A 26576-nucleotide genomic window follows, 5' to 3' on the forward strand; every position below is an offset into this window, starting at 1 on the left:
AAGTCATAAATGTCAAAGTCCAGTCAAAGAGCCATAAGTGAAAAAGTAGTCAAAACTGGTGAAAGGCATTGGTATTATATATACCGTGTTTCCCCGATAGTAAGATCCCCCGATTGTAAGACATATGGGGGGTTTCAGGGGGGTCGGCTAATATAAGCCATACCCCGAAAGTAAGACATATGTCTTACTTTCGGGGAAACACGGTACTAAAAGCGAGGGAGGCGTTGGAGCAGTTCGCGGCACCCTGGCGGCGGTTCCCTCCGCTTTGACAGCGCTGGTCCGCTCACTCGTCCCTGCAACCGACCCGTTTCCCCGACACGCGTCTGGAGGGGAGGAACCGCTCTGCGCAGTTGGGCAGCCCTGCCTGCCGGAAAGGAGGCGTGCGAAGGAGGGTGCAGCTCCGGCCGCCCGCTCGGCTCGCTTCTACAACTTCGGACCAGCGCCGTCCTTCGCCTTGCATTTCTGGGTTGGCGAGCCTGGATTGTTTTTCCTGCGAGCGCTGGTCCCCGCTAAGCCTTCTGCACCTGACTCGGCGAGGCGAGAGGGAAGAAGGAGAAGTGCAAGTGGATGCGGAGCGAAGGACGGATAAATGCCTCCCGGGCGCTCCGCATCCACATGCGCTTCTCCTTCTTCCCTCTCGCCTCACCGAGTCAGGCGCAGAAGGCTTAGCGTGGACCAGCGCTCGCAGGAAAAACAATCCAGGCTCGCCAACCTGGAAATGCGAGGCTAAGGACGGCGCTGGTCCGAAGTTGTAGAAGCGAGCCGAGCGGGCGGCCGGAGCTGCGCCCTCCTTCGCCCGCCTCCTTTCCGGCAGGCAGGGCTGCCCAACTGCGCAGAGCGGCTCCTCCCCTCCAGACGCGTGTCGGGGAAGCGGGTCGTTTGCGGGGATGAGCGAGCGGACCAGCGCCGTCAAAGCGGAGGGAACCGCCGCCAGGGCTGCTGCTGCACTGCCGAGCAGATCAGCTGCTGGGCGGCCGTAGAAACCTTCCCTGGGTCTTCCCGACTTCACCCTGTCAATTTGGTGAGTGGAGGCGGGAAACGGCGGGGGGGGGGGTATGTAAGACATACCCCGAAAGTAAGACCTAGTGGGGCTTTTGGGGGTAAAAAGAAAGTAAGACACTGTCTTACTATCGGGGAAACACGGTACATCCAAAAGAAGTGTTGACTTAAAGATCTCTTTGAAGTTTATTTAGCAAAACCACAACTTTGTCCAAGATACATTATATGGATTGTCTTTGGTACTTGATGAAGGATTTAAAATGTGATCAAACTGGAAAAAAAAGATTAGCAAAGATCTGCATGGATTTGTACCATAGAGCAGGGGTCCCCAACCACCGGGCCGCGGACCAGTACCGGGCCGCGGGGCATGTTGCACCGGTCCGTGGAGTCAGCAGCTGCCGGCCCTCATGCCGCCACCCCCTCCCTCCAGCGCTTCGCCTCCCGCCGGGCAAGAGGCCTCGGGAGGCAGGTTCTGCCGGCCACAGGACGATGGACGGGACAGAGGGGCGGGAAGGACCGAGAGGCTCAAGCGTTTTTGCGTTTTTGGCTGGGGGGAGGCAGAAGGGCCAGCCTGACCCCCTCTTTCCAGCGCTTAGCCTCCCGCTGGGCAAGAGGGCTTGGGAGGCAGGTTCTGCCGGCCACAGGGCAATGGCGGGAAAGAGGGGCGGGGAGGACCAGCACCCCCATGCTTAATCCCACCCCCAACCACACCCCTTTCCACCCCCACCAGGCCATAGAAAAATTGTCTTACTGAAACTGGTCCCTGGTGGAAAAAACGTTGGGGACCACTGCCATAGAGGACACATAAAATTTATGTCTTTAATTTCATGCAACACACATACACAAACACACACACGCGCACACAGACACACACACAGAGAGAGAGAGACAGAGACCCAAATTAGCTGGAAATTGTGAAAGTGGGTAAAAAACAGATTGGGAAATACTCAACAGTAGCTATTCTGAGCTAGTGAATTCTCAAAAGTGAAATCAAGAAAGCTGGAGAGGGGTGGAGAATGGTTTCTTAAACACTTGGTATGTTGGGCTGCATACTAGTTAGTGTTGAAAAAGTCACTGATGTCACCAAAGGAGCACTAACGTCTGGTTTTTATCTTTGCTTCATTCTATTTTTTAATGCAGGAGAAGTTTAATTTTGAGTAGAGATTAGCAGAGGAAATTTGAATTACCTTCTCTAGCAGAATAGAATAACTGAGTGACAATGGAATAACTGAGTTGGAAGGAACCTTGGAGGTCTTCTAGTCCAACCCCCTGCTTAGGCAAGAAACCCTATATCCATTTCAGACAAATGGTTGCCCAGTTTTTTCTTTAAAAATGCCAGTGTTTGATCATTCACAACTTCTGGAGGCAAGTCACTCCACTGATTAGTTGTTCTAACTGTGAGGAAATTTCTTCTTAGTTCTAAGTTGTTTCTCTCCTTGATTAGTTTCTGCCCATTGCTTCTTTTTCTGACCTTGGGTACTTTGTGAATAGCTTGACTCCCTCTTCTTTGTGGTAACTGTTAATGTTAAACTCCAGTCCATTTTATTCCCAAGTAGCTCTAAATGTAGATTTTGTTCGTCAGAAATTACTTCTCTACTAGCTTTCAGTACTTCTCATTGTCTTAATGTGAATACCTCTGTTTTATTTTTTAGTTCTCTTATCGCTGATATTTTTCTTTTTCCTCAAGTATGACTAGATCTGTGCTACAAAGTGCATTTTGTTTTATCTTTTTCTTCTTTTCTTCCCCCCCCCCTCCCCTATTACTATTGTAGATTCAGGTCTCCTTTTCAAGATGTTTTGTTATCTTGAGATTGTGGCTCAAGTAATCACAATTTGTATGTGTTTCTATGGGAAATGGTCAGTTTTTGTACACACATTTTTGGATTTCATTTATGGTGAATCAAGGATTATTATTTATTTATTTATTTATTTTTATTATTATTATTATTATTATTATTATTATTATTACTATTATTATTTCAGTACAACACAGCAAATGAGATCACTATGCTGGATTTCGTATTTCATCAACAGTCGGGCACTTCCCAAGCACCTAGGACTGCGTGATGTAGCGGCAAATTATGTTTGCCGATTCCAGTAAAGCGGCCTTTTGCAATTAACAGATGGAGATTTTGTCAATTCCGATGGTTTTCAAATGTCCGGTGAGATCCTTTGGTACTGCGCCCAGCGTGCCAAGTACTGCTGGGACCACTTTCACTGGCTTATGCCAGAGTCATTGCAGCTCGATTTTTAGATCTTCATATTTCACTAATTTCTCTAGCTGCTTCTCCTCAATTCTGCTGTCTCCTGGGATTGCGATGTCGATGATCCATACTTTCTTTTTCTCCACAATCACAATGTCTGGTGTGTTATGCTTCAGAATTCGATCAGTCTGAAGTCGGAAGTCCCACAGTAGTTTTGCTTGCTCATTTTCGATCACTTTTTCGGGCTTATGATCCCACCAGTTCTTTGCCACTGGTAAATGGTAGTTCCGGCACAAGTTCCAGTGGATCATCTGTGCCACAGCATCATGTCTATGCTTGTAGTCAGTCAAATTATTTATTATTATTATTATTATTATTATTATTATTATTATTATTATTATTATTATTATTATTATTATTTGTATGACGCCCCTCTTCGTATGTATGTGCCTAGTTCTACTGGCTCATTTAAAACACAGTAGCTCATCTCTTTATACTACTCCTTACTCAAAATGATGCTCTAATGGTATTCAGTAAGCAAGCTTCATCTCACACTCTCTCTAATCAGGATATCTTCCTGTCTCTTTTATTATTTAAATAAACTGCATTGCTTTTCCCCATTGTTTTTACGTAGTTTATATAAGTGTCCTGGTATGAAATAATGATGTAGGGACTGCCATCCTAAGTGTGTTTCAAGCTTGAAATATTTCTTAATTCTTATGATAGTCTCACTGGCAGATTAATTCATTAATTTGTTTAAAGGTATATTTATCAATTGCTATTAATAAAGATAAATGGATCTTTTCTGATCAAAGACAATATCTCTTGAATCCAGACCGTGGTACACATATTATGCAGAAATGATGCTTTAATCTTTTGAGTGACTATTTTACAGTAGCATAATTTTGACCACTCAGAAACTAACAGCTAAGGCAGATAAGCCTTTATTTTGATCTAATAGGACTCATTTCTTTTGTTTTTTGCTCCTGATCATATTCAACAGCAGGAATGGATCAAAGGGAGACCAAAAGAGTTATCCTAAGCATTCGGGAAACCGAGTGAAGAATTTATATGTCTTGCTTTCAGTAGACGATGAATAACCTAATGGGATTTTACTTGCCCATCAGAAGGAATTATTCCTGTTAGAAGAATGGCAAAGAGAAATGTTTCAAGTCTGATTAAAGAAAGAAATACTGGTGAAGGTTGAGAGTCAAAGACATTGTTTTGACAGTACCCATTAATTGTTTCACTTGTGCTAATCAGGATCCTCCTGTACTTGTACTCTAATATATTTATCCTTGATTCTGTCCAACAGATTTAGCCGGCAATGTATTGTTGATAAGGACAAGAGAAATCAGTGCAGATATTGTCGCTTAAAAAAGTGCTTTCGTGCTGGGATGAAGAAGGAAGGTAATGTTAAAAAAAAATCAAATATATATGAACATGTACTAGACATATCTTAGCTTGAAATGAGTTTTTCTTTTAAAAAAATAGAAGTTTAAATTTATATTTTATACATTGCGTTGTTATACAATTTTTGTTAATGGTAAAAATTGGTGTGGTAATTTCAAATACAGTGGTACCTCGTGATACGAACCAGTCGTGATATGAACCCCTCGTGATACGAACCCGGGGTTTGGAAATTTTTTGCCTTTTCTTACGAACTTTTTTCAGCTTAGAAACCCACCGCAGATCACAAAATGGCGCTCCACTGGACGCCGCCGCCTGGCTGTCACCTTTTAAAACAGCCATGAGGCTTCTCGGCGTTCTCCTGAACCCAATCCCGAACCCGAACTTTTTGGGTTCGGGTTCGGGAGGCTTCCAAGAAGCGCTGCCGCCCGGCTGTCACCTTCTGAAATAGCCGGGGGGCTTCTCGGCGTTCTCCCGAATGCCAAACCCAGAAATTCGGTTTGGGGTTCCTGAGGCCACCGAGAAGTGCCGGGCTGTTTCAGAAGGTTACAGCTGGGCACCGCCGCTCGGCAGAGCACCGTTTTTGCAATCGGCGGCAGCGTTTTCAGCAGATCTGGAGGCTGGAAAGGAGGTGGGGAATCCCAATAGGGAACTCCATGGGCGGAGCTTTGACATCACAAAGACATCCGACCGGTAAAACTTCCAGGTTTGGTGTTCAGGAGAACGCCAAGAAGCCCCCCGGCTGTTTCAGAAGGCGACAGCTGGGTGGCGGCGCTTCTTGGCGGCCTCCCGAACCCGAAAAGTTCAGGTTTGGGAGAACGCCGAGAAGCCTCCTGGCAGTTTTAAAAGGTGACAGCCGGGCGGCGGTGCCCAGCGGAGCGCCATTTTGCGTTTTTTTTCTTTTTGCATGCATTAATCGCTTTTACATTGTTTCCTATGGGAAACAATGTTTCATCTTACGAACCTTTCACCTTGTGAACCTATTTCCAGAACCAATTAAGTTCGTAAGATGAGGTATTACTGTATACCGAAACTTACATGGTTCAGTGGTATCATAAAAAAAAACCCCTGCATTTCTATAAGTTTTGTAAAAATAAGTAGTAGTGTAGTGGCACCTATTGTGATTTTATAGATTCAATGTTTGATTTAAATTCAGCTGCCTTACAGCCGACGGGGAAAATATTTCATTCAGTCATTCGGCTTATAAGGCCACCTCACCCATAGAGCAATTCTGGGCTATGAGGCCCTTGTGCTTTTTTCCTCCCTTAATAGCAGTAGAAGCTAGAAAGGAAGTTTTGAACAACAGACTAGAGGAAACTGGTTCAACGGTTCCTAGTTGTAGCCACAGAGCCTGTTTTTCATTAAATAAACAAACAAATAAAATTGAAGGGAGGGAAGAAAGAAATGACTATCCATGCCAGCTGCTCTTTGTATACAAGTCTAAAATTTAACCCTATTAGTAATTGAGTTGAGGAACATTTTGCATCATAAACAAACACAAATCCCATCTGCTCTGAATTCTGCTTGGAAAAGTTACATAGTGGTTTGTTTTCAAATCCAAATGAAATAGCAATGCCAAAGCCATTAGTAAAGTAAGAGTAATGACATTTAAATTTGTTTTTCAATTGCCATTGACATATTCAAAATAAAAATGTTGTCAGCTCAGTTTCAGATTATTCCTAGAAAACTGTTTGGTTTACTTATTCTGAGATGGTGCATGAAAGGCAGTGAAAGACAGCAATACTTTATTGCTTAATTTCATATAGTAAATCCTATGCTTGCTTTTTTAGCAATAGGTTCTATTGAGTTCAAGGACTCATGCTGCCAGATACATATTCAAAATAACCTCGCCAAATATATTTCCTCCAGATATGATGGATCTTCATTGCCATCATCCCCAGCCAGCATATACATTGCTGAAATGTCTGTGAAACAGGGTGTTGCAGAAAGGCTAAAATATAGGATTGGAATAATTATTCTTTTCTTAAAGAATAATTTTCGATCTGTATTAAAAAAAATATATCATGACAGTCTTCCAAATAGTCTCTTTTGCAACCTTTATTGTTCATCAGCATCTGATGCTGTACAATGGCTATTTGAGATTTAGTCATCTGAAAACTTCAGTCATAGAATGCTCTTGATGGTTTCCTGATATTCCCATGAAACTTATTGTTCTTCATCTCTTCCCTCTTCACCTATCAAAGTTCTCTATCCTTTCTGACTGAAGGTTAACTTGGAAACTTGCCTAGTATGTGATGTGAAAAACCATACAAAATTGAAGACATTTTATTTTATTTTATTTATTTTATTTTATTTTTTATTTTTTATTTTATTTTATTTATTTATTTATTTATTTATTTATTTATTTATTTATTTATTTATTTATTTATTTATTTTGTCCAATACAAATTGAAAGTTAAAGAGAATAAAAACGTGTAGTAGTAAATATCAGGGAAGGGATAGAAGAAGAGATATGAGAATAGAATACATCAATGAAGAGTAGAGGAAGGATATATGGATGGGAGGAAAGATATATAAAATATAGGAGAGACAATTGGACAGGGGATGGAAGGCACACTAGTGCACTTATGCTCGCCCCTTACTGACCTCTAAGGAATCTGGAGAAGTCAACCATGGAAAGTCTAAGGGAAAATGTTGGGGGTTGGGGTTGACACCACGGAGTCTGGTAATGAGTTCCACGCTTCAACAACTCGATTGCTAAAGTCATATTTTTTATAGTCAAGTTTGGAGCGGTTGATATTAAGTTTGAACCTGTAGTTGTTGACAGGCAGGATGTTGCAGCATATGATCTTGTGGGAAATACTTAGATCATGTTTAAGGCGTTGTAGTTCTAAGCTTTCTAGACCCAGGATTGTAAGTCTAGTTTCGTAGGGTATTCTGTTTCGAGTAGTGGAGTGAAGGGCTCTTCTGGTGAAGTATCGTTGGACCTTTTCTAGGGTGTTGATGTCCGAAATTCGGTGTGGGTTCCAGACAGGTGATCTGTATTCGAGGATGGGTCTGGTGAAAGTTTTGTAAGCTCTGGTGAGTAGTGTGAGATTGCCAGAGCAGAAGCTACGTAGGATCAGGTTGACAATTTTAAAAGACTTTAAGGGAGAAAAACTTACCTGTTCATGAATAATTATATCAGTGAACCCCTATGCTCATCTTTCATTTTCTTCCCAGATTTTCATATTTTAACAGCACCACATGCCACAAATATGATTTCATGAAACACACACACCATACAACAACACTTTCAAGATGAACGATGTGCAAGCTATGTATATATTACTGGGAAACTTTTCAGTTTTTAAAAAAATACTTTTTCCTCCCCGCACAGCATTTCCACTTAGTTTGGCAAATCAAAACATGTGATGATCTCACTGGTATAATTTTGTATTTAAAGCTTTTAATGCATTTTGTTAGTTAGGTGCTGAGTTATGCAGATGATACCCAGCTTTACATCTCCACCCCTTGTCCAGTCGGCGAAGCAGTGGAAGTGATGTGCCGGTGCCTGGAGGCTGTTGGGGTCTGGATGGGTGTCAACAGACTCAAGCTCAACCCGGATAAGACGGAGTGGCTGTGGGTTTTGCCTCCCAAGGACAATTCCATCTGTCCATCCATCACCCTGGGAGGGAGTCACTAACCCCCTCAGAGAGGGTTCACAACTTGGGCGTCTTCCTCAATCCACAGCTCACATTAGAGAAACATCTTTCAGCTGTGGCGAGGGGGGCGTTTGCCCAGGTTCGCCTGGTGCACCAGTTGCGGCCCTATTTGGACCGGGAGTCACTGCTCACAGTCACTCATGCCCTCATCACCTCGAGGCTCTACTACTGTAATGCTCTCTACATGGGGATACCTTTGAAAAGTGTTCGGAAACTTCAGATCGTGCAGAATGCAGCTGCGAGAGCTATCATGGGCGTTCCTAAATTCGCCCATGTCACACCAACACTCTGCAGTCTGCACTGGTTGCCGATCAGTTTCCAGTCACAATTCAAAGTGTTGGTTATGACCTTTAAAGCCCTTCATGGCACTGGACCAGAATATCTCTGGGACCGCCTTCTGCCGCACGAATCCCAGCGACCAGTTAGGTCCCACAGAGTGGGCCTTCTCCGGGTCCCGTCAACTAAACAATGTCGGTTGGCGGGGCCCAGGGGAAGCGCCTTCTCTGTGGCGGCCCCGACCCTTTGGAACCAACTCCCCCCAGATATCAGAGTTGCCCCCACCCTCCTAGCCTTTCGTAAGCTCCTTAAAACCCACCTCTGTTGTCAGGCATGGGGGAATTGACATGTTCCTTCTCCCTAGGCTTATAAAATTTATGTATGGTACGCTAGTGTGTATGATTGGTTTTAACTTGTGGGGTTTTTAAAATTAATTTAAATATTGGATTTGTTTTACATTGTATTGCTATTGCTGTGAGCCGCCCCGAGTCTGCGGAGAGGGGCGGCATACAAATCTGATTAAACTTAAACTTAAACTTAAGGAATAAGAAAGATAGCATTTCTCCAGTTTTAAAAAAACTGGGACATCATTCTTGATTCATGTCTACATGATCATTTATCACTTAGTGTTTATCACTGTATGACATTTCTTATTATGACCTTAATAAAAGGCCCATCAGAGAATGTCCTTGACTAAGAATCTAGTGTGTCTTCACCATAAAGTATGTTCATTCTTCATATAAATTGTGAATACTGTATAGTAAGACAAACACATTTTTTATTGAAGCATTGGTGCTGCTTACAATTTCTTGGATGCAGATTGCTTCAGTAAAAATCACAAATAGATAACTGGAAATACAATCACTGCTCGAAGAAAATGTGATGAGGTTCTATACGAACTAAAAAGATACATTGACTGCAACTATGCTTTTCTGTCCTTGACATGCCCTTAATGCATAAACTCCTCCGAGTGGGTAGGGGATGTAGCCTTATTCCTTTTAATAGATATTTCTTGCTGCAGTTTTAGTCTCCTTCTGTACATTCTTACATGATTATTTTCTCAAAAGTGCTTTGTAAAAAGGCAATTGGACTTTTTTTTTTTTGAGGAAAAGGAATAAAATTTTTCATTTCTGATCCAAGAAACTTCATCAGTTAGTGGGGTGGGAGAGGGATGGAGGATAGGTATTGACAATTGAGACTGGATAGAATGATGGTTCTGGCTAGATAGTGACGGTGAAAAATTGACAAATTTTATTTCTTACAGTCAGCTGGTCCATTTGTGCTCTCTGTGAGAACTCTTGAGACCATCTTTGCCTTAATTGGTTGTGGAATTTTCTTGGCACTAGGGCGAGAACTGCATCGTAGACTGGAGACAGCTGGTGTTCCAAATAGCACATGTTTGAATGTGCTGGAAGTTTTAGCATGAATACACTATTTGTTGTACACACTCCTGGTCAGTTGGAGGATGATGAAGAACTTGAAGACTCGGATACAGATAGTGTTTATGAATTAGTGGTGGGCCCGGGGTTACAGGTAGTAGAACAGGTGGGAGGCCAGCCACAGGATGTTGCTATGAGTCCAGAATCTAGCGAGGAAGAATCAGACGTTCGCTCGGTCAATCCTAAATTTAGAAGGATCCAAAAACGTAAGGAACAGGTGTTTGGAAGAAGATATTAAGGGGAGGAATGGGTTAAATACTGGAGTGATGTATTTGGTATGTCAGGAGGTCAGTGGGGAAGAAGGGTGGAGTTTCAATGTTGTAGGGCTCAAAATGAAAGGTATTTCCGTTCAGCTCCCAAGCAAGCAAATGCATTCTGTGTTAGTTTACAGTCATTTCTGCTGTTTTTGAATCATGCTATGAGTAAATAAATCTTGTTAAATGGAGGAGGCTGGGAGAAATGCATGAGGAATGCAATTAAGAAAGATAACGGGAGGAAGAGGAATGTGCTAGTATGAATTGTATTTTGAACCCGGAAGGGAAGAGAATAAAGATGGAGTTTCTTTGTTTATGAAATACTGCATTTAGTAAGAGTTATTTGTAATAGCTAAAGTTCTACCAGAAACCAGAACACTGTTGAAACAGCAATGTATTCGCTGGCTTGTGCATGTTTATTTATTTATTTATTTATTGGATTTATATGCCGCCCCTCTCCGCAGACTCGGGGCGGCTAACAACAGTGGTAAAACAACATGAACAATCCAATTAATAAAAACAACTAAAAAACCCTTATTATAAATTATTATGTTGTGAGAATAGATGATGGGCAGATTCCAAAAGATCTTCTGTATGATAAATTAGTGCAGGGAAAGTGCCCCGGAGGGAGACCACATCTGCCATATAAGGATATCTGTAAGAAGGATTTAAAGACCTTGGGAATGGACATTTATTTTATTTATTTATTATTTGGATTTGTATGCCGCCCCTCTCCGAAGACTCGGGGCGGCTCACAGCAATAGTAGGAAACCTTGACATCTGATCGTTCAGCTTGGAGGCTAAAGATGCAGCATGGTCTTCTCCATTTTGAGAAGACATTTGTTCGGCAGGCTGAAGCAAAGAGGCAGTCCCAGAACCAGAGAAATCCGGGGGGGGGGGGGGGCAGTCAGGGGACAGAATACATCTGCCCTCAGTGTGGAAGGGATTGCCACTCTTGGATTGGCCTTTTTAGCCACACTAGATGCTGTTTTAGGAACTCTTTCCAGAGCACAATACCATAATCTTTCAAGACTGACGGTTGCCAATAACAATGACATGTTTCTCCATGGCAAAGTATGGATAAGACGATCTCAAATGTATATAACTGTGGAATACCACTTTGAAACATAATTCAATGTCATTCTTTGCATGCAACCAAATATGAATATCTTATGTTTTCTTGTTCTTCCACTTCTCCTCCTCCTCCAGCTGTTCAAAATGAACGGGACCGAATAAGTACCAGACGAAGCACCTCTGATGGCAGTGCTCCTCCTTCTATTAACACTCTGTCCCAGGCTGAAGTGCTTTCTCGTCAGGTATAGTAATCTACTATCAGTGCCTAAAGATTCACCTCAATCTCTTGAATACTTCAGAGTCCATTATTTATAACCATATCTATTCTTTTTGCATTTGTAATAACAAAATAAGGCAAGAAGACTCTCCGAAGAGAATTCTAATTTTATTTGGCTTATTTTGTAATATCATTCAATGCACTTTTCACATTCAAAATAGTTAACTGAATGATTCAGGTGGGAAGGATACCATTATCGTCATCAGGTATAATCTGTAAGGAGTCCTTATAAAATGTTTCTCCAACCATTTGGAGTATGCCTGAAGATGTCACAGGAAGGTCAAGGACTGCAAGATCTACTCTAAATACTTTTCCTCTATTGGTGAAAACTATATTGCCATAAAAGTGACATGATGAGATATAATATGCAAACTCTTACTATATAATATAAAAACAACTTTTTATATTGCAGGAGATAAAATACTTCTATTTATGTTTCCTTTTTCCTACTCTTTTTTTGTGCCTGAACCAACAGATATTTATCATGTCTCCTTCTAAAACATTTTGTTTTCCATGAAATTGCTTTAGCTTTGACTCCCATCAGATTTTTTTTTTCTTCTACAATCTTTTAGCTGTTTCTGAATAGTTGTTTCTATATGGACAAGATCAGTATCTGTCAAGCCTCCCTAATCAAGAAATAGATCCTGGTTCTGACTGGTTCTTAGAACCGATAGCACAGGTGGTGGGAGGCTCCGCCCACCTGCCCAGGAAGTTTCTGCACATGCTCAGTAGTGTCACGTGCACGAACCAGAAGTAAGAGGGTTTTAGTTTGCCAAGAAAGACATACACATTTACTTATATGCACTTTCCTTTATTGTTCCATAGCTATACAGTATTCAGAAATCCTAACCCAACTAAAGTAAACTACTTGCATCATTAAAGATATACTCTGAGAATCTTGAAGTAAGAGCTGATTTAACCCTCTTAGCCAAACAATCTAAACATTGCTGCCTCTTATTTCTTCTCTTCCTCTTTGGAATCTGCAGCACATTTTTTCCATAGCATCATCTGTGCAGCTGCATGTGTTCTTGAAGACTCACTCTCATCAAAGAAGTACCCTAAATGATGACTCTCTATTGAAACATAATTAATATGTAGAGCTGATCTTTGATCTCACTAAGCACTTTTTGTGAGGCGAACATAATTTAGAACCATCATTAAATAGTTGTAAGTCAAGGACTACCTGTAATTTTTTTATGATTAGTGGTAATTGATAAATATTTTAATAGCATTTATTTTATTTTATATTATTTTTCTGTTTTTTATGCTTTAGAATTGGTTGATGGGAAGATTTTATAAATTTATCGAAAAGTAGATATTACATTACTCAACATTTATCTGTACCTTCAACCTTTATCTTCTTTCTATTTTTAAATATTTTTTACCCTTATAGTTAAGTCCTTGACTTACAACTACTTTAATGAATGTTTTATATTATTCTAATTTATTATTTTTAAGATTGTGTTTAATAATGAACAAGTAATTTAAGATGTAATATTTAGAGAATGGAATGGAAGCATATTAAATAATAATTACTGTATATGAGTTTTGAATTGAATTTCTGAATCTACTCAGAAATAGGAAATAAATAAAATAGAATTTCTGAATACTGAATAATATATATATTTTAACTTACTTAATTTAATTTATTATCTATATTTATAAATGGTAACTATTACCAAGACTGGAATCTTTAACCAATTTGAGTTTTCTGTGTCATCCAGATTCCTCTTTCAAGTTTAAATACTGACACTAATGACATCAGTGTTAAGAAAATTGCGAGTATTATTGATATTTCTGAATCTATGAAGCAACAGCTCTTGGTTCTTGTAGACTGGGCAAAATATATTCCAGCTTTCTGTGAACTACGGCTGGATGACCAGGTATGAAATAATTAAAGTACCTATTTTAGATGCTCCTTCTCAGTTTCGGGAGAATATCTTTAAGTTTATATTCAGGCAAAACAGGTGTGGGTTCTAATTTACCTTGCTGCCAAATCACTTCTTTCCTTGCTGCCATGCGTGTGATTTGTATCTGTGCATGCACAGTGACAAGAAATCATTTTTTTTAAAGAGAAAAAGCTGAAAACAAGATGATGACGCATACACAGTACTGGTAACTCAGCTTCTGCACATGCGCAGAAGATAAAAAATGAAGGAAAAAATCCCCCCCCCAATTTTGTTTCAAAAAAAATATCCAAAAAAATATGGCAGCTCCATGGACCAGTTCCAACAGATCTGTTTCTGTGATATCACCAGCAGGTTGCTACCGGTTCGGGCAAACTGGTCCAAACTGGGAAGAGCCCACCTCTGATGCGGAACTGGTTATGGAATCTGAGAAATAAGTGTAGTAGGATTCAGCCCTAGAGAAATGTCAACCAGTATCAGATTCCAAAATTTCCTGCCACATAGGTAGGAGCCAAAATATTTACCCAAGCCTCCAGTAGAGATTCAAAGCATAGTATGATTGCTGAAAAAAAAGTATGATTTTGGAAAATCTACTGTTGCATTGCAGGGAAAAGAATTTTTTTTTTTACTTTTTGATAAGAATTTGAGGAAAGGAAACTGGCTTTTAAACTTGTTTTCATTTGAGAATATAATTTATGGAAGGTTTATTTTTCATTAGTCAATTGAAGTCAATTGACTGGATTCCCACACTTTAGTGAAACCCCCCAAAAAGGCATGATTTAGAATTCCTATTATTTTCAAACTGGGAAATATTCAAAGTGCTGGAAAAAATATAATTAAAAATAATACAGCTATAGTATATCACCAACAGTCAAATTATTCTGAAAAGAAAATTAAAATTCTTAAGCATGTTGCGAATTAGAAATATCTTTTTTCATGTTCCTTGTCCCTCCTTTTAATCCCGCTTTGCCTTCTCTCTGCCATGCAGAGAAAAAAGAAAATACAGTATATGTATGACAAAATATGCATAGTTGTAAGCCATGTGTCAAATTGGCATTTAGTTTTCACTCTGTGGCAAAACCCCCAGATTATTCCCTTTCTAAAGAAGGATTAGGAACATGAGCCTAGTGTGATCAGGAGGAATAATTACATCAGGATGTAGGAGAGCAAGAAGGAAAAACAGTTCAATTCATGTTGTTGTGGAGGTACTATTGTTCTATCTTTCATTAGTCCACTGTTGTTCATAGTTAACATTTGTATATCTTAAATGAAGTTAACATAGAGCAAAACAATGTAGAGCAAAAAGTGATTGAGATATGAAATTTAATGCAATTTAAAATTAATCAATTGATAAATAACTACTTTCTGTTTATGAAAGATAAATTAATGTATTCAATATTTTTAATAATTTACTCTTCTGGCTCAAGGTTATTTAAACTGCTACCTTATGTTCATGTAGCCATGAATAAACCATGTGGAATTGTAAAAAGGGCTTACTCCTCAATAGGCAAATGTACAGTAAGGATACATTGGTTTAAAATGTCAGGAATGATTCAAACATGTTGTATTAAATATGTTAAAGGGTTAAATAAGGTCCAGGAGGGAAGTGTTTTTAATAGGAAAGTGAACACAAGAACAAGGGGACACAATCTGAAGTTAGTTGGGGGAAAGATCAAAAGCAACATGAGAAAATATTATTTTACTGAAAGAGTAGTAGATCCTTGGAACAAACTTCCAGCAGACGTGGTAGATAAATCCACAATAACTGAATTTAAGCATGCCTGGGATAAACATATATCCATCCTAAGATAAAATACAGAAAATAGTATAAGGGCAGACTAGATGGACGATGAAGTCTTTTTCTGCCATCAGACTTCTATGTTTCCATGTTATTAATTAAACTTATTTGTCACCCATGTCTCTGTCGAGAGCAATTCTGGGTACCTCACAATACATATCTACTTCTTGCTTCATTAGATAGGAAGAAAATGGCTATTTGTGATGAGTTTGGGAAATCTCGGTGGGTGGGGGCCAAGATTTTATGGGCTTTAAGAAGTTGTATAAATCTAGCTATCATTAGATCAGCTATCCACTAATGTATTTGTTAAGATAATATGAATTCAGTGTCATTGCCTTATTTTATGAGATATTTAGGTATCAAAATGTTCAGGAAACAAATTATCAGGAAAATGAATTATTTAAAAGAAAAGATAAATTTTCAAACAGATTTTTGAAATAAAGCCTCACTTTTTCAACATTTTTTTCTGGGAAAGAAGAAGATTTTAAACATAATAGGAACTGCTATTTACCTGATTATCCTAATTCAGTTCTGATTTCCTTTAATGTTCTGTTTTAATATTTTATGTACATTTTATACTAATGTTTTATCTGGTGTTTTTTTTAATATCCAAGGTTGCCCTGTTAAGAGCGCATGCTGGAGAACATCTTTTACTTGGAGCAGCAAAAAGGTCTATGGCTTACAAAGACATCATTCTTTTAGGTTAGGTTATATTTATTTTGGCTTTTTATCAATTAAAAACTAACTATGTTTACTAAAAAGTATGCATAGGACTTCAGTGTAGAGTGTTTTAATTTGTATCTAAAATTGACAGCACATAACAAAACAGGGTTTTTCACTAAACAGGGCAGGGTGGTTCTTCTGAATAAAAATAAGATTTCTCTTTCCTTTAAAAAGTGAATCAGAGTTTACTATTGTTACCATGCACTATACATTTTATTTTGCAGATGAAGTATGGATGTCGTTGTTATTGTTGTTATAATTACTCCAAGGGACATTTTACTTAGAGAAAAACACCCAAAATAGTATTGCTTCTGGACCTGTTTACCTTTACCACAAGCATAACCCTTGAAATGAGGGATTTATTTTTCCTCATGATTGGCAGAAGAAAACATTTTGGCTAATTTCCCAATCCATTGCATACGGTTTGCATAACCTTTGCCTTATTCTTTTTCCTGCTATTGGACATATTCCTTGGGGATAAAAATATTAATATGGCCCTGCTAGATCCTGCTGGTTGATACAGGAACTCCCCTCTTTCCCCCCCAATACTTAACTGAAATTTGAAAGGGGGTCTACCATCAGTAGGTAACATCTTATTCTTAGCTTAGAACATATAATCACAACCTCCAGCAATTGACCATAGGCAAATGAAAAATGTAGGATTTTGTTCTTCAGAGCAGTCAAACAAATGCTTTTGGGAAATCTGTGACAGGACATGAATTTATACTGTATTTGCCTTTCAGCTGTTCTATATATAGATCTACTTCATCTAGATTTGTCTTAAAAAATACACATATTTAGATGAGAACATAATTATGAAATGAAATGATATTATATTTGTATGGTTATATAATTCATCAGATTATTGATGGTACATAACATGTTAAAACACAATGAGGTGAAAATGGTAATTGGCTCTGTAGTTTTAAGCTACAGATATTGTTAATAATTTTGACCTGATTTATTTCTTAAGGTAATGATTTTGTCATCCATCGCAACAGTTCTGAAACTGAGATTAGCAGAGTAGCAAACCGGATCCTGGATGAGCTCATTAAACCATTTCAGGAAATTCAGATTGATGATAATGAATATGCGTGCCTAAAGGCAATTGTATTTTTTGATCCAGGTATGTTTCAGAATTTCATTTCAAAATGTAACAAAAATGGTTGCTTTCTAAGTATAAGCAGAGATATTATACGTCATCTAGGTCTTTATATGATTGGGACTCACAGGATTTGATTTTAACTTATTTTGAAACGTCATCATGCTGTCTGGGAATTATCTGGACAACATCAGATTTATAATGGATATTTTAGGTTTTCAGTAAAACTTTAATCCTTGTGCCAGTTGAGAAATGAAAAGGTTTTATAACAACCCTGCCTTAGGTGTGTCACCAATTCCTAAAGGAAGGACTAAACAGAAAGAAAAGGCAGCTTTGGAAACTGATAGAGATCAGGAGATACATTTTGCCCTTAAATGTCTACGTGTGAGACGTTAGAGTCCCCTCCCCCTGGCTGGCCTTGAGAGCTTATCTGTTGCCATATTTTCTCTGAGTAACGTATTTATAGCCCTGAATTGTTCAAGATAAATTCTTTAGATTCAGGTTTCATCCTGCTGGTATCTTAGGCAAGTGCAGACAATCATATGCATTCATTCATTCATTCATTCATTCATTCATTCATTCATTCATTCATTCATTTATATTTCACCTTTATTATTTTTTATAAACAACTCAAGGTAGCATACATAGTCAATGTTTATTTTATTTGTTTCCTTCTATCATCTGCAGCTTCACTCCAGAAAGTGTCAGAGCTTTTCCCACAACAACATGGCGTAATATTTTCTGTGACAGAAATAATACTAAACATGTTCGGGTATTTAATATTATCTCAGGGACCACCTTCTGCTGCACAAATCCCAGCGACCAGTTAGGTCCCACAGAGTGGGCATTCTCTGGGTCCCGTCGACTAAACAATGTCGCTTGGTGGGACCCAGGAGAAGAGCCTTCTCTGTGGCAGCCCCGGCCCTCAACCAACTCCCCCCAGAGATTAGAATTGCCCCCACCCTCCTTGCCTTTCTTAAGCTTCTTAAAACCCACCTCTGCTGTCAATCATGGGGGAACTGATATACTCTTTCCCACTAGGCCTTTACAATTTTATGCATGGTATGTCTGTATGTATGTTTGGCTTTATAATAAGGGTTTTTAACTGTTTTAATATTGGATTGTTATATGCTGTTTTTATTACTGTTGTTAGCCACCCCGAGTCTACGGAGAGGGGCAGCATACAAATCCAATAAATAAATAAATAAATAAATATTAGGAAAGTGCTTCTAAGCATGCGCAAGGTTGTTTTATTTTGCTTTTTACAATCACATGTTGTCCTATTAAGATGAAGGGATTTCTTTCCAAACATAAACATTGCTGAATTTATGCAAAGTAACTTTTTAAATTTAAAGATTCTGTATGTTGCCAGCACAGAGACTAGGCTAAGTGGGTCTTTAATAGCAGCTATTTTTTCAGTCCTCCCTATTTACCATAAAGGAGGTGAGAAGACGGCCATTTTCTGCCTTAAAAAAAAAAAAAAAGAACACATTAAGAAAAACAATTGTGATGAAATTGTCAGGGCTAATACAATCATGAAGTCAAGAATGGGAGGTCTTTTCTCCCTTCTTTTTCTTTTCTGTTTTGTTTTTACAGTTATTTATAAGAATAACCCCTCTCCCAATAAAAATAAAAGCAGGTAACTGAATTCTCAACAGCCCCTCCTTTTTTCCTAGATCTCTTTGAGGCTTTATTTTATCTTATTCGGTACCATTAAATATATTAATAGACAGCTTATATGACATGGATCACTGGAAGGATTTAGTTTAGTTCAAACTAAAGGCTAAAAATATTATCATCTGATTAATTGTGAAGGTTAGTTTAACTTAGCAAGTTCAAATGATGTGCTAACTCCCATCCAATTAAACATAGCATGATAAACGGATTTCTGTGATCCGTTCGTAACACTTCTCACATCTTCTTAGAGCCAGTAGACCCCTTACAGGAAACTCAGTAGAATAATTCAGAGATTCAATTAAGCTCTGTACTTATGTGTTGTATATTTATGTAACATTTCTCTGCCATTTGAAGATGCAAAGGGGCTGAGTAACCCAATGAAGATCAGGAACATGAGATTTCAAGTTCAAATGAGTTTGGAGGATTACATCAATGATCATCAATATGATTCCAGAGGTCGCTTTGGAGAACTCCTGTTGCTGCTGCCTACAGTCCAGAGTATCACCTGGCAAATGATTGAGCAAATACAATTTGTAAAACTGTTTGGTAGGATTAAAATTGACAGTTTACTTCAGGAAATGTTGCTTGGAGGTAAGTTGGTTAAATGATGATCATGTTTATTATGACTAGAGAGAAATCTATAACTGCAAATAAATCAAACTTCTGTGAAATCAAACTGTCCACTTAGGAAGCAACACTGATTGACAATCAATTTCACATGCTGTTGCGCACATTCAACTTTGTGCAGAACAAAATATTCAATTAGAATATTTCATTCATTCAGATCTAGGATGTGTTATTTGAGTATTCCCTTTATTTTTTGAGCAGGATAGAGATAGATAGATAGATAGATAGATAGATAGATAGATAGATAGATAGATAGATAGATAGATAGACAGACAGACAGATAGATAGATAGATAGATAGATAGATGATGTATATAGATATGTATATGATGGGTTCTAATCTTTGTTGTGTTTGAACAAGTTCATTATTATTATAGTACATAGACTTAAAATTCCTCTGAGGTTCTAAGTTTATGAATTCTTTTTCATGAACAACGTTAATCATCTGTGCTTTCATGTTTAACTAATTGTTAGAGTGCAGCTAATATATATACTGATTTTCATCTTTATCTTTGTCCCTATAAATGAGAGGGTAAATTTATTTTTGCTTAGAGAAGCAAACTTTGGATAGTAACAACCCATTCACTTGAATTGATACTTATCTGATGACAATATTGCAGGTACATTTAATGATGCTACTAATCTCCAGTCAATTCATCCTTATCTAGCCCAGGATCCAGTTACTGGGCAAACACTGCTTATAAGTTCAGTAGCAGCTTCTGCTCATACAGAACAGATAGGTAAGTTGATTAACAATGGATCATTTGGTTATAAATGTAGTTAGTTTATTAATTACTAAATAATTATAATTATTGTTTAATTAATTATTTATTCTTAATTAATCAATTAATTGATTGATCTTACTTTTGATAGTAATTTTAAGGAATTTTCATTCCATAATTCCATATATACTCGTGTCATATTGAAAGAAGAAATCTTTTTTCTTCAATGCCAGTTGGTCCAGAAATTAACAGATCTCAATTTCTGCCAAAATGTCACTGAAGTACAGTAGTTGTTATCCCTAGACACCTTCTAAATTCATTATTTTGCTGTGAACAAATAATTTTTACTCACTTAGTAATTGCTTTCAATAATAACAATATGGAAGCCTTTTAATCTGCCAAATTGTGACTTAAATGAAATAAAAAACAATATTGTTTTATTGCCCAAATTTAATGAGATTTGGCTTTTCCCCTTCAGTTTTATATTAAAAAAATGATGGTTATAAAAATGTTTTCAGTTTTTGAATTCATAAGGTGATCATTTTCATTCTAGTATTCTGTGGAATTTGAAATTCAAAATGTTGTTGCATTTTGATTATAAAATTGATATGTACATAGTAAGGCTACAAAAAGAAAATGTGATTCACAATACTTGTTAATGGTTGATAATTAAATGAAAGACAATCATCAGCTGCCAAATGTAATGGAAACTCTTAATGGAAAACAATAGAATTCACAATAGAAATTTTAAGAATACAGTGATACCTTGTCTTACAAACTTAATTGGTTCCGGGACGAGGTTCTTAAGGTGAAAAGTTTGTAAGACAAAACAATATTTCCATAGGAATTAATGGAAAAGTGATTAAGCCCAAAATTCACCCCAATTGCCAGCTGAAGTGTCCGTTTTTGCACTGCTGGAATTCCCCTGAGGCTCCCCTCCATGGGAAACCCCACCTCTGGACTTCTGTGTTTTTGCGATGCTGCAGGGGAATCCCAGCAGCAGAATCCAAGCATCGCAAAAACGAGCGCTTCACTGGCAATGGAAGTCTGGAGGTGGGGTTTCCCAGCAAAGGGAGCATCAGTGAAATCACAGCATTGCAAAAACACTGAAGTCCTCGAATCTCCACCTCCGGACCTTTGTGTTTTTGCAATGCTGCAATTTCACTGAGGCTCCCCTCACTGGGAAACCCCACTTCTGGACTTCCGTTGCAAGCGAAGCGCCCATTTTTACACTGCTGGATTCCCCTGCTGGCATTCCCCTGCAGCATCACAAAAACATGGAAGTCTGGAGGTGGGGTTTCCCATGGAGAGGAGCCTCTGAAGAATCCCAGCAGCGCAAAAACGGGTGCTTCACTGGCAACAGAAGTCCGGAGACAGGGCATCCCAGCGGCGGCGGTGGGTTTGTAAGGTGAAAATAGTTTGTAAGAAGAGGCAAAAAAAATGTAAACCCCGAGTTTGTATCTCGAAAAGTTTGTATGACGAGGCGTTTGTAAGACGAGGTATCACTGTACTTGATTTTGCATGACTAATTTTAAAAAAGACTACAGTGTACATTTTACTGTTATACTTCTGTTACTCTTAGGTTCTTGGCTAGGTCCAAAATCATTAGAGACAATAGATTCAGACAGTGATATTATTTATGTCATATCATCATAATCATCAAATATCAACAGTGTTGCAATAGATGCTGGGCAGTTATGATTATCTCATAACATAGTTAAGATACACTGGAGTGTTACATATTATTAGGGGCAGACATTATTTTTAGGCAGAGTTTTCTTGTCTAATCTGTTAAGGATTTCAGAAGATGAAGCATGATAGAGTCTGATTCAGTCCTTCCTCATTGCCCTTCTGTTTCTAAAATTTGCACTTTCTTACACACAGGAGAAATCTAAACAAATTTTGTAGGAATTTACCATTGGTTCCAGAATTGCCTACTTTTCATTTCTGCTTTAAGTTCGGATGTCCTTTTTGTAATTGTCATTTGCAAATCATCCAGATTTCAGGATAACTTTGGACTTAGTGATTTGCACTAGATGGACCTTTGATTCTTTCAGCAGCTGATATAGTGGAATTAGCCAACAGTCAGATAACTTAATTATTGAATTCTACATCAGTGCTGTACCAAACTTTGACCGGTAACAAATAAAAGTTGTGGTTATTTATAATTCAGTTCAGCAAATGCTGGTTATTGCTCCCATGCCCACTCCACACTACTAGCACAGCTTTGATTTGATTACTGATAATTTCTTTTCAAATTCTTTTCCAGCAACTCCTGAAACTCCGCTGCCTTCACCTCCACAAGGTTCTGGACAGGAATACAAGATATTTCCAAATCAAGTTACAGTTATTTCGCAGCAATCACTTCCAAAACAAAAAACATTGTGATGTTGATCAATGGTTCTTTTATATTATAAGCACTGCATTAACAATCGTGACATTGAAAAACTCAGGGTAGAGAACTTTGATCTAGATAGAATAAAAAGAGCTTTGCTTTGCTTTTGTTTGTTTATTTTTTTATATATAATTTTTGCTCAATGCCTGAATTGAAATATTTGTGGATGTTAATATTTGAAAGCTGTGCAATGCCTTTGCAGTTCCTTTGAATTCTTTGCAATGCCTTTAAATAATCACCAAAGAGCATTAATATGTTGTCCCTTTATATCATGTGTCATCTTAACTATTAAAAATGTGAAGCAGAATGCAAATCTAATTTCAATAAAATTACTAGATAAAATATAGAGATAATGAAAAAGCAAAACAAGCAGTTTTAACAATTAATCTAAACCAGGGGTGTCAAATTCAAGGCCCAGGGGCCAGATCCGGCCACTGGAGAGCTTAGAACTGCCCCAACTGTCCTGGAAACAGCAAAAGACTGACCTGTGCTGCCTTTGCCAGTGAAAATGAAGGTTGGGAAAGTCATTTGCTGGCAGGGGGTTGCAGGAGGCTGTCACAGCCAAAAATGGAAGTTGGGAGCCCATTTTTGCTGGCAGTGGACTTGGGCCACCACTGGCTCCCGACATGAGTAATGTCAAGCTGGCCACACCCATCCTGGCCATGGCGATGTAGATCAAACACAACTCTAATGCGGTCCTCAATGAAATTGAGTTTGACACCCCTGATCTAAACAGTTATTTAATTTTCTTGAATGCAGAACAGAGGTCAACTGCCAAAATGTTTCCTAAAAGGATTGGCATGAGTACTGTATGTATCATTAATGGAAACATTGAACATAATCATTCAGGGGTGAGGTGCTACTACAGAAAAGGCTGTGACTGCTGATACTTGTTAACCAATGGATCCATGGAGCACTCATTCATAATTAGCAATGCACGGAAACTAATTAAGGAGAGAATCAACTTAGAACTAAGCGAAAATTTCCTGACAGAACAATCAATCAGTGGAACAACTTGCCTCTAGAAGTTGCAAATGCTCCAACACTGGGAGTTTTAAAGAAAAGGTTGAATAATCACTTGTCGGAAATGGTGTAGAGTTTCCTGCCTAAGCAGTAGGTTGGACTAGAAAACTTCCAAGGTCCCTTCCAACTCTATTATTCTACACTATTCTAAGTAGTTATGCAGAGATTTGTAAGGTGTTGGGAAACAAACCTTTAGAATTGTTTCCCTTGTGTTTTTTTGCGAAGCTTAAATATTGAATTTCCCTGGTAGTCTTATTCCACAAACTAAGCTGAACTCATCCAATTTGACTTCCAGGTGCAGCCAACACCTATCAGATATCCTTTATTTTAAAAGCCTTCTGATCCCAATGAGGAAATGCATCTTCCTCAATTTTAGGTGCTCTTCCTGAGACTTGGAAGTATGAGGGTTCTGCACAATATTTTAGCTGTTTCTAACACTGCACTCTTCGTTCCGCACAGACAACTCTGTTGTTGTTCCTTGGATCTGTTGGAACCATAGCCCTGACTGTTCCTACTACCATCAGGACCACTTAGGACTTTACTTTTCACATCTCCTCACTCCTTGGGGTCCTGGCACTTCTCCATCTTCTCGTACTCTTTCTTGATGCTAGTGTCACTTGGCACTGCTACATCCATCACCATTGCTTGTTTAATACTTTGGTCTTTGTTTCCTACCACAATGCCTAGTTGACTGGCCGGGTACCTACCCACCTGCCTGGATCTGAAAGTATCACAGTGTCTTAGCTTTCTTGCTGTCCACAATCTTCTATGGAATCTCCCATCTGGATTTAGGAAAGTCTAGTCCAGTGATGGTGAACCTATGGCACAGGTGCCACAGGTCGTATGCGGAGCCATATCTGCTGGCACACGAGCTGTTGCCCTAGCTGAGCTCCAAGATGCATGTGTTTGCCGGCCACATGATTTTTGGCTTGCACAGAGGCTCTGGAAGGGCGTTTTAGCTTCTAGAGAGCCTGTGGAGGGATGGGGAGGACTTTTTTATCTTTCCTTGGCTCCAGGGAAGCCTTTGGAGCCTGGGGAGGGCAAAACACGAGACTACTGGGCCCACTAGAAGTTGGAAAACAGTCCGTTTCTGACCTCCAGAGGGCTCCGGGGAGCAGGGGAAGCTGTTTTCATCTTCCCCAGACTTTGAACTATGTATATGGGCACTCATGCATATGCGATAGTGCATGCTTGGAGAAGGGCGGCATTCAAATCAAATCAAATCAAATCAAATCAAATCAAATCAAATCAAATCAAATCAAATCAAATCAAATCAAATCAAATCAAATCAAATCAAATCAAATCAAATCAAATCAAATCAAATCAAATCAAATCAAATCAAATCAAATCAAATCAAATCAAATCAAATCAAATCAAATCAAATCAAATCAAATCAAATCAATAAATGCTCACGCTCTTTTGGCACCCGAGGGAAAAATGGTTTGCCATCACTGGTCTAGTCCATAGACTAGGAAAAAGCTCTAGTACACAATGTTATCTACTTGGTTGTGCTGCTCAGTATATGCTTTTTCTGCCTGCCGCTTGTAACCTGCCACTATGTGTTGAACTGTTTCAGTGGTCTCTTTGTATCGTCTGCACCTTGGGTCCTATCTAGTGTGGTAGCCATAGCTTGTAGGGATCCCGTGCATAGTGACTGCTCTCATACTTCTCAGATCACTGCTTCAGTGCTGGATTTAAGCCCACTGGTAGGATTTTCTAGTTACTGCCACCTCAGATACCTGTTGACGGAACATCCCATGCAGGCTCTTGATTTGCCATGGGCTTACTCTGCTTGATCTTTCTTCTCCATCTGCTGCTGCCTCAGACATTCTTTTAGCAGCTGATATTTGGGTGCCATCTTACTGATGTATTCATGGATGTTCTTGGGTTTTATCTGGGATAGTGGCTTGGATTGTTTTACACCATCCACACACACATATATACCCACCCACACCCACATACAGACATTTACATAATGTGAGATCCTGGTCAATTACCACTATTGGCCATCTAAAATTCAATGATATTTTTAGGGATACCAAAAGAATTTTCACAATTCAGAAATGAAAAACTTGTTCATTTTGAACCCTTTTGTATTATTTACCTATTTTACACAGACCTTTTTAAAAAGAGTATATTGTAACTTATTGAGAAATGATTTATTTTCTAAATGTAGAATTATTTTTGTATACCTAATTGTATAAAATCACAATGACTAGCTTTGTTTCAAATAGTATTGTGTTAAGTTGTTTGAACTATGATGTAATGTATGAATATAGGCTTGAGTAGCCATGAAATGGTTACCGCAAATGTTTTTAAACTGTTTTTCATCAGTGCTCAATAAACATATATTGAAAACATATGAATGTGAAATGGGCCTTGAAGTAACTTTTTCTCCTTTGCATAATGTAAACAGTGATTTTTTTTTTCAGTTGGCTGTCATAGCTGTAAGCAAAAAAAGTTAAAACTTATTGAAATCAGATGAAAAACCATGTAATGGTTCTAAAGAAATCAGATGAGCTTTAATTAGACTAGATTCTTTCCTATGCTCTACTCCTATACCCCCATCCCTGAAATTTCTAAGAAGTGGTCTTTGAGAAGAGTTATTTTCAGACCAGAAAAGAATTCGTGATTGACGGGATAAACTAAATGAGCTGAAATTAGGAAGGAGATTTCATGGAATATTTAGTGCTAACTACAAAGTCCTATTCACTCAATGCAGCAGGGATAGAAAATAAAGGGACTTTTTATTCTTTTCAACACAATGTGAATGTGAGAATTCAATTTTGGTCACCGCGATGTAAAAAGGATGTTGAGACTCTTGAAAGAGTGCAGAGAAGAGCAACCAAGATGATTAGGGGACTGGAGGCTAAAACATGAAGAACGGCTGCAAGAACTGGGTATATCTAATTTAACTGCTTTAAAGACACCACTCTAAGTGATTGACATCAATTGAGAAATATCAATGAAGATGGCTTGTTCTGTAATGGCATTGTGAGTGAACA

The 26576-nt window shown here is 38.6% G+C and overlaps 1 protein-coding gene across 1 annotated transcript in view; it reads left to right on the forward strand.

Annotated features, from left to right (window-relative positions):
* Nucleotides 1-25944, forward strand: part of HNF4G (hepatocyte nuclear factor 4 gamma) — a 72746-nt gene extending 46802 nt beyond the window's left edge. The window contains exons 4-11 of the mRNA XM_070747944.1: nt 4519-4613; nt 11457-11563; nt 13323-13481; nt 15918-16005; nt 17000-17152; nt 19160-19396; nt 20052-20171; nt 22423-25944. Of these exons, the coding sequence (XP_070604045.1) occupies nt 4519-4613; nt 11457-11563; nt 13323-13481; nt 15918-16005; nt 17000-17152; nt 19160-19396; nt 20052-20171; nt 22423-22541 (1078 nt within the window). The 3' untranslated portion in view covers nt 22542-25944. The remainder of the gene's footprint in view (nt 1-4518; nt 4614-11456; nt 11564-13322; nt 13482-15917; nt 16006-16999; nt 17153-19159; nt 19397-20051; nt 20172-22422) is intronic.
* Nucleotides 25945-26576: the final 632 nt, after the last annotated feature.

Source organism: Erythrolamprus reginae, chromosome 3, assembly GCF_031021105.1.
Source record: "Erythrolamprus reginae isolate rEryReg1 chromosome 3, rEryReg1.hap1, whole genome shotgun sequence".
In the NCBI taxonomy this organism is placed as follows: Eukaryota; Metazoa; Chordata; class Lepidosauria; order Squamata; family Dipsadidae; genus Erythrolamprus; species Erythrolamprus reginae.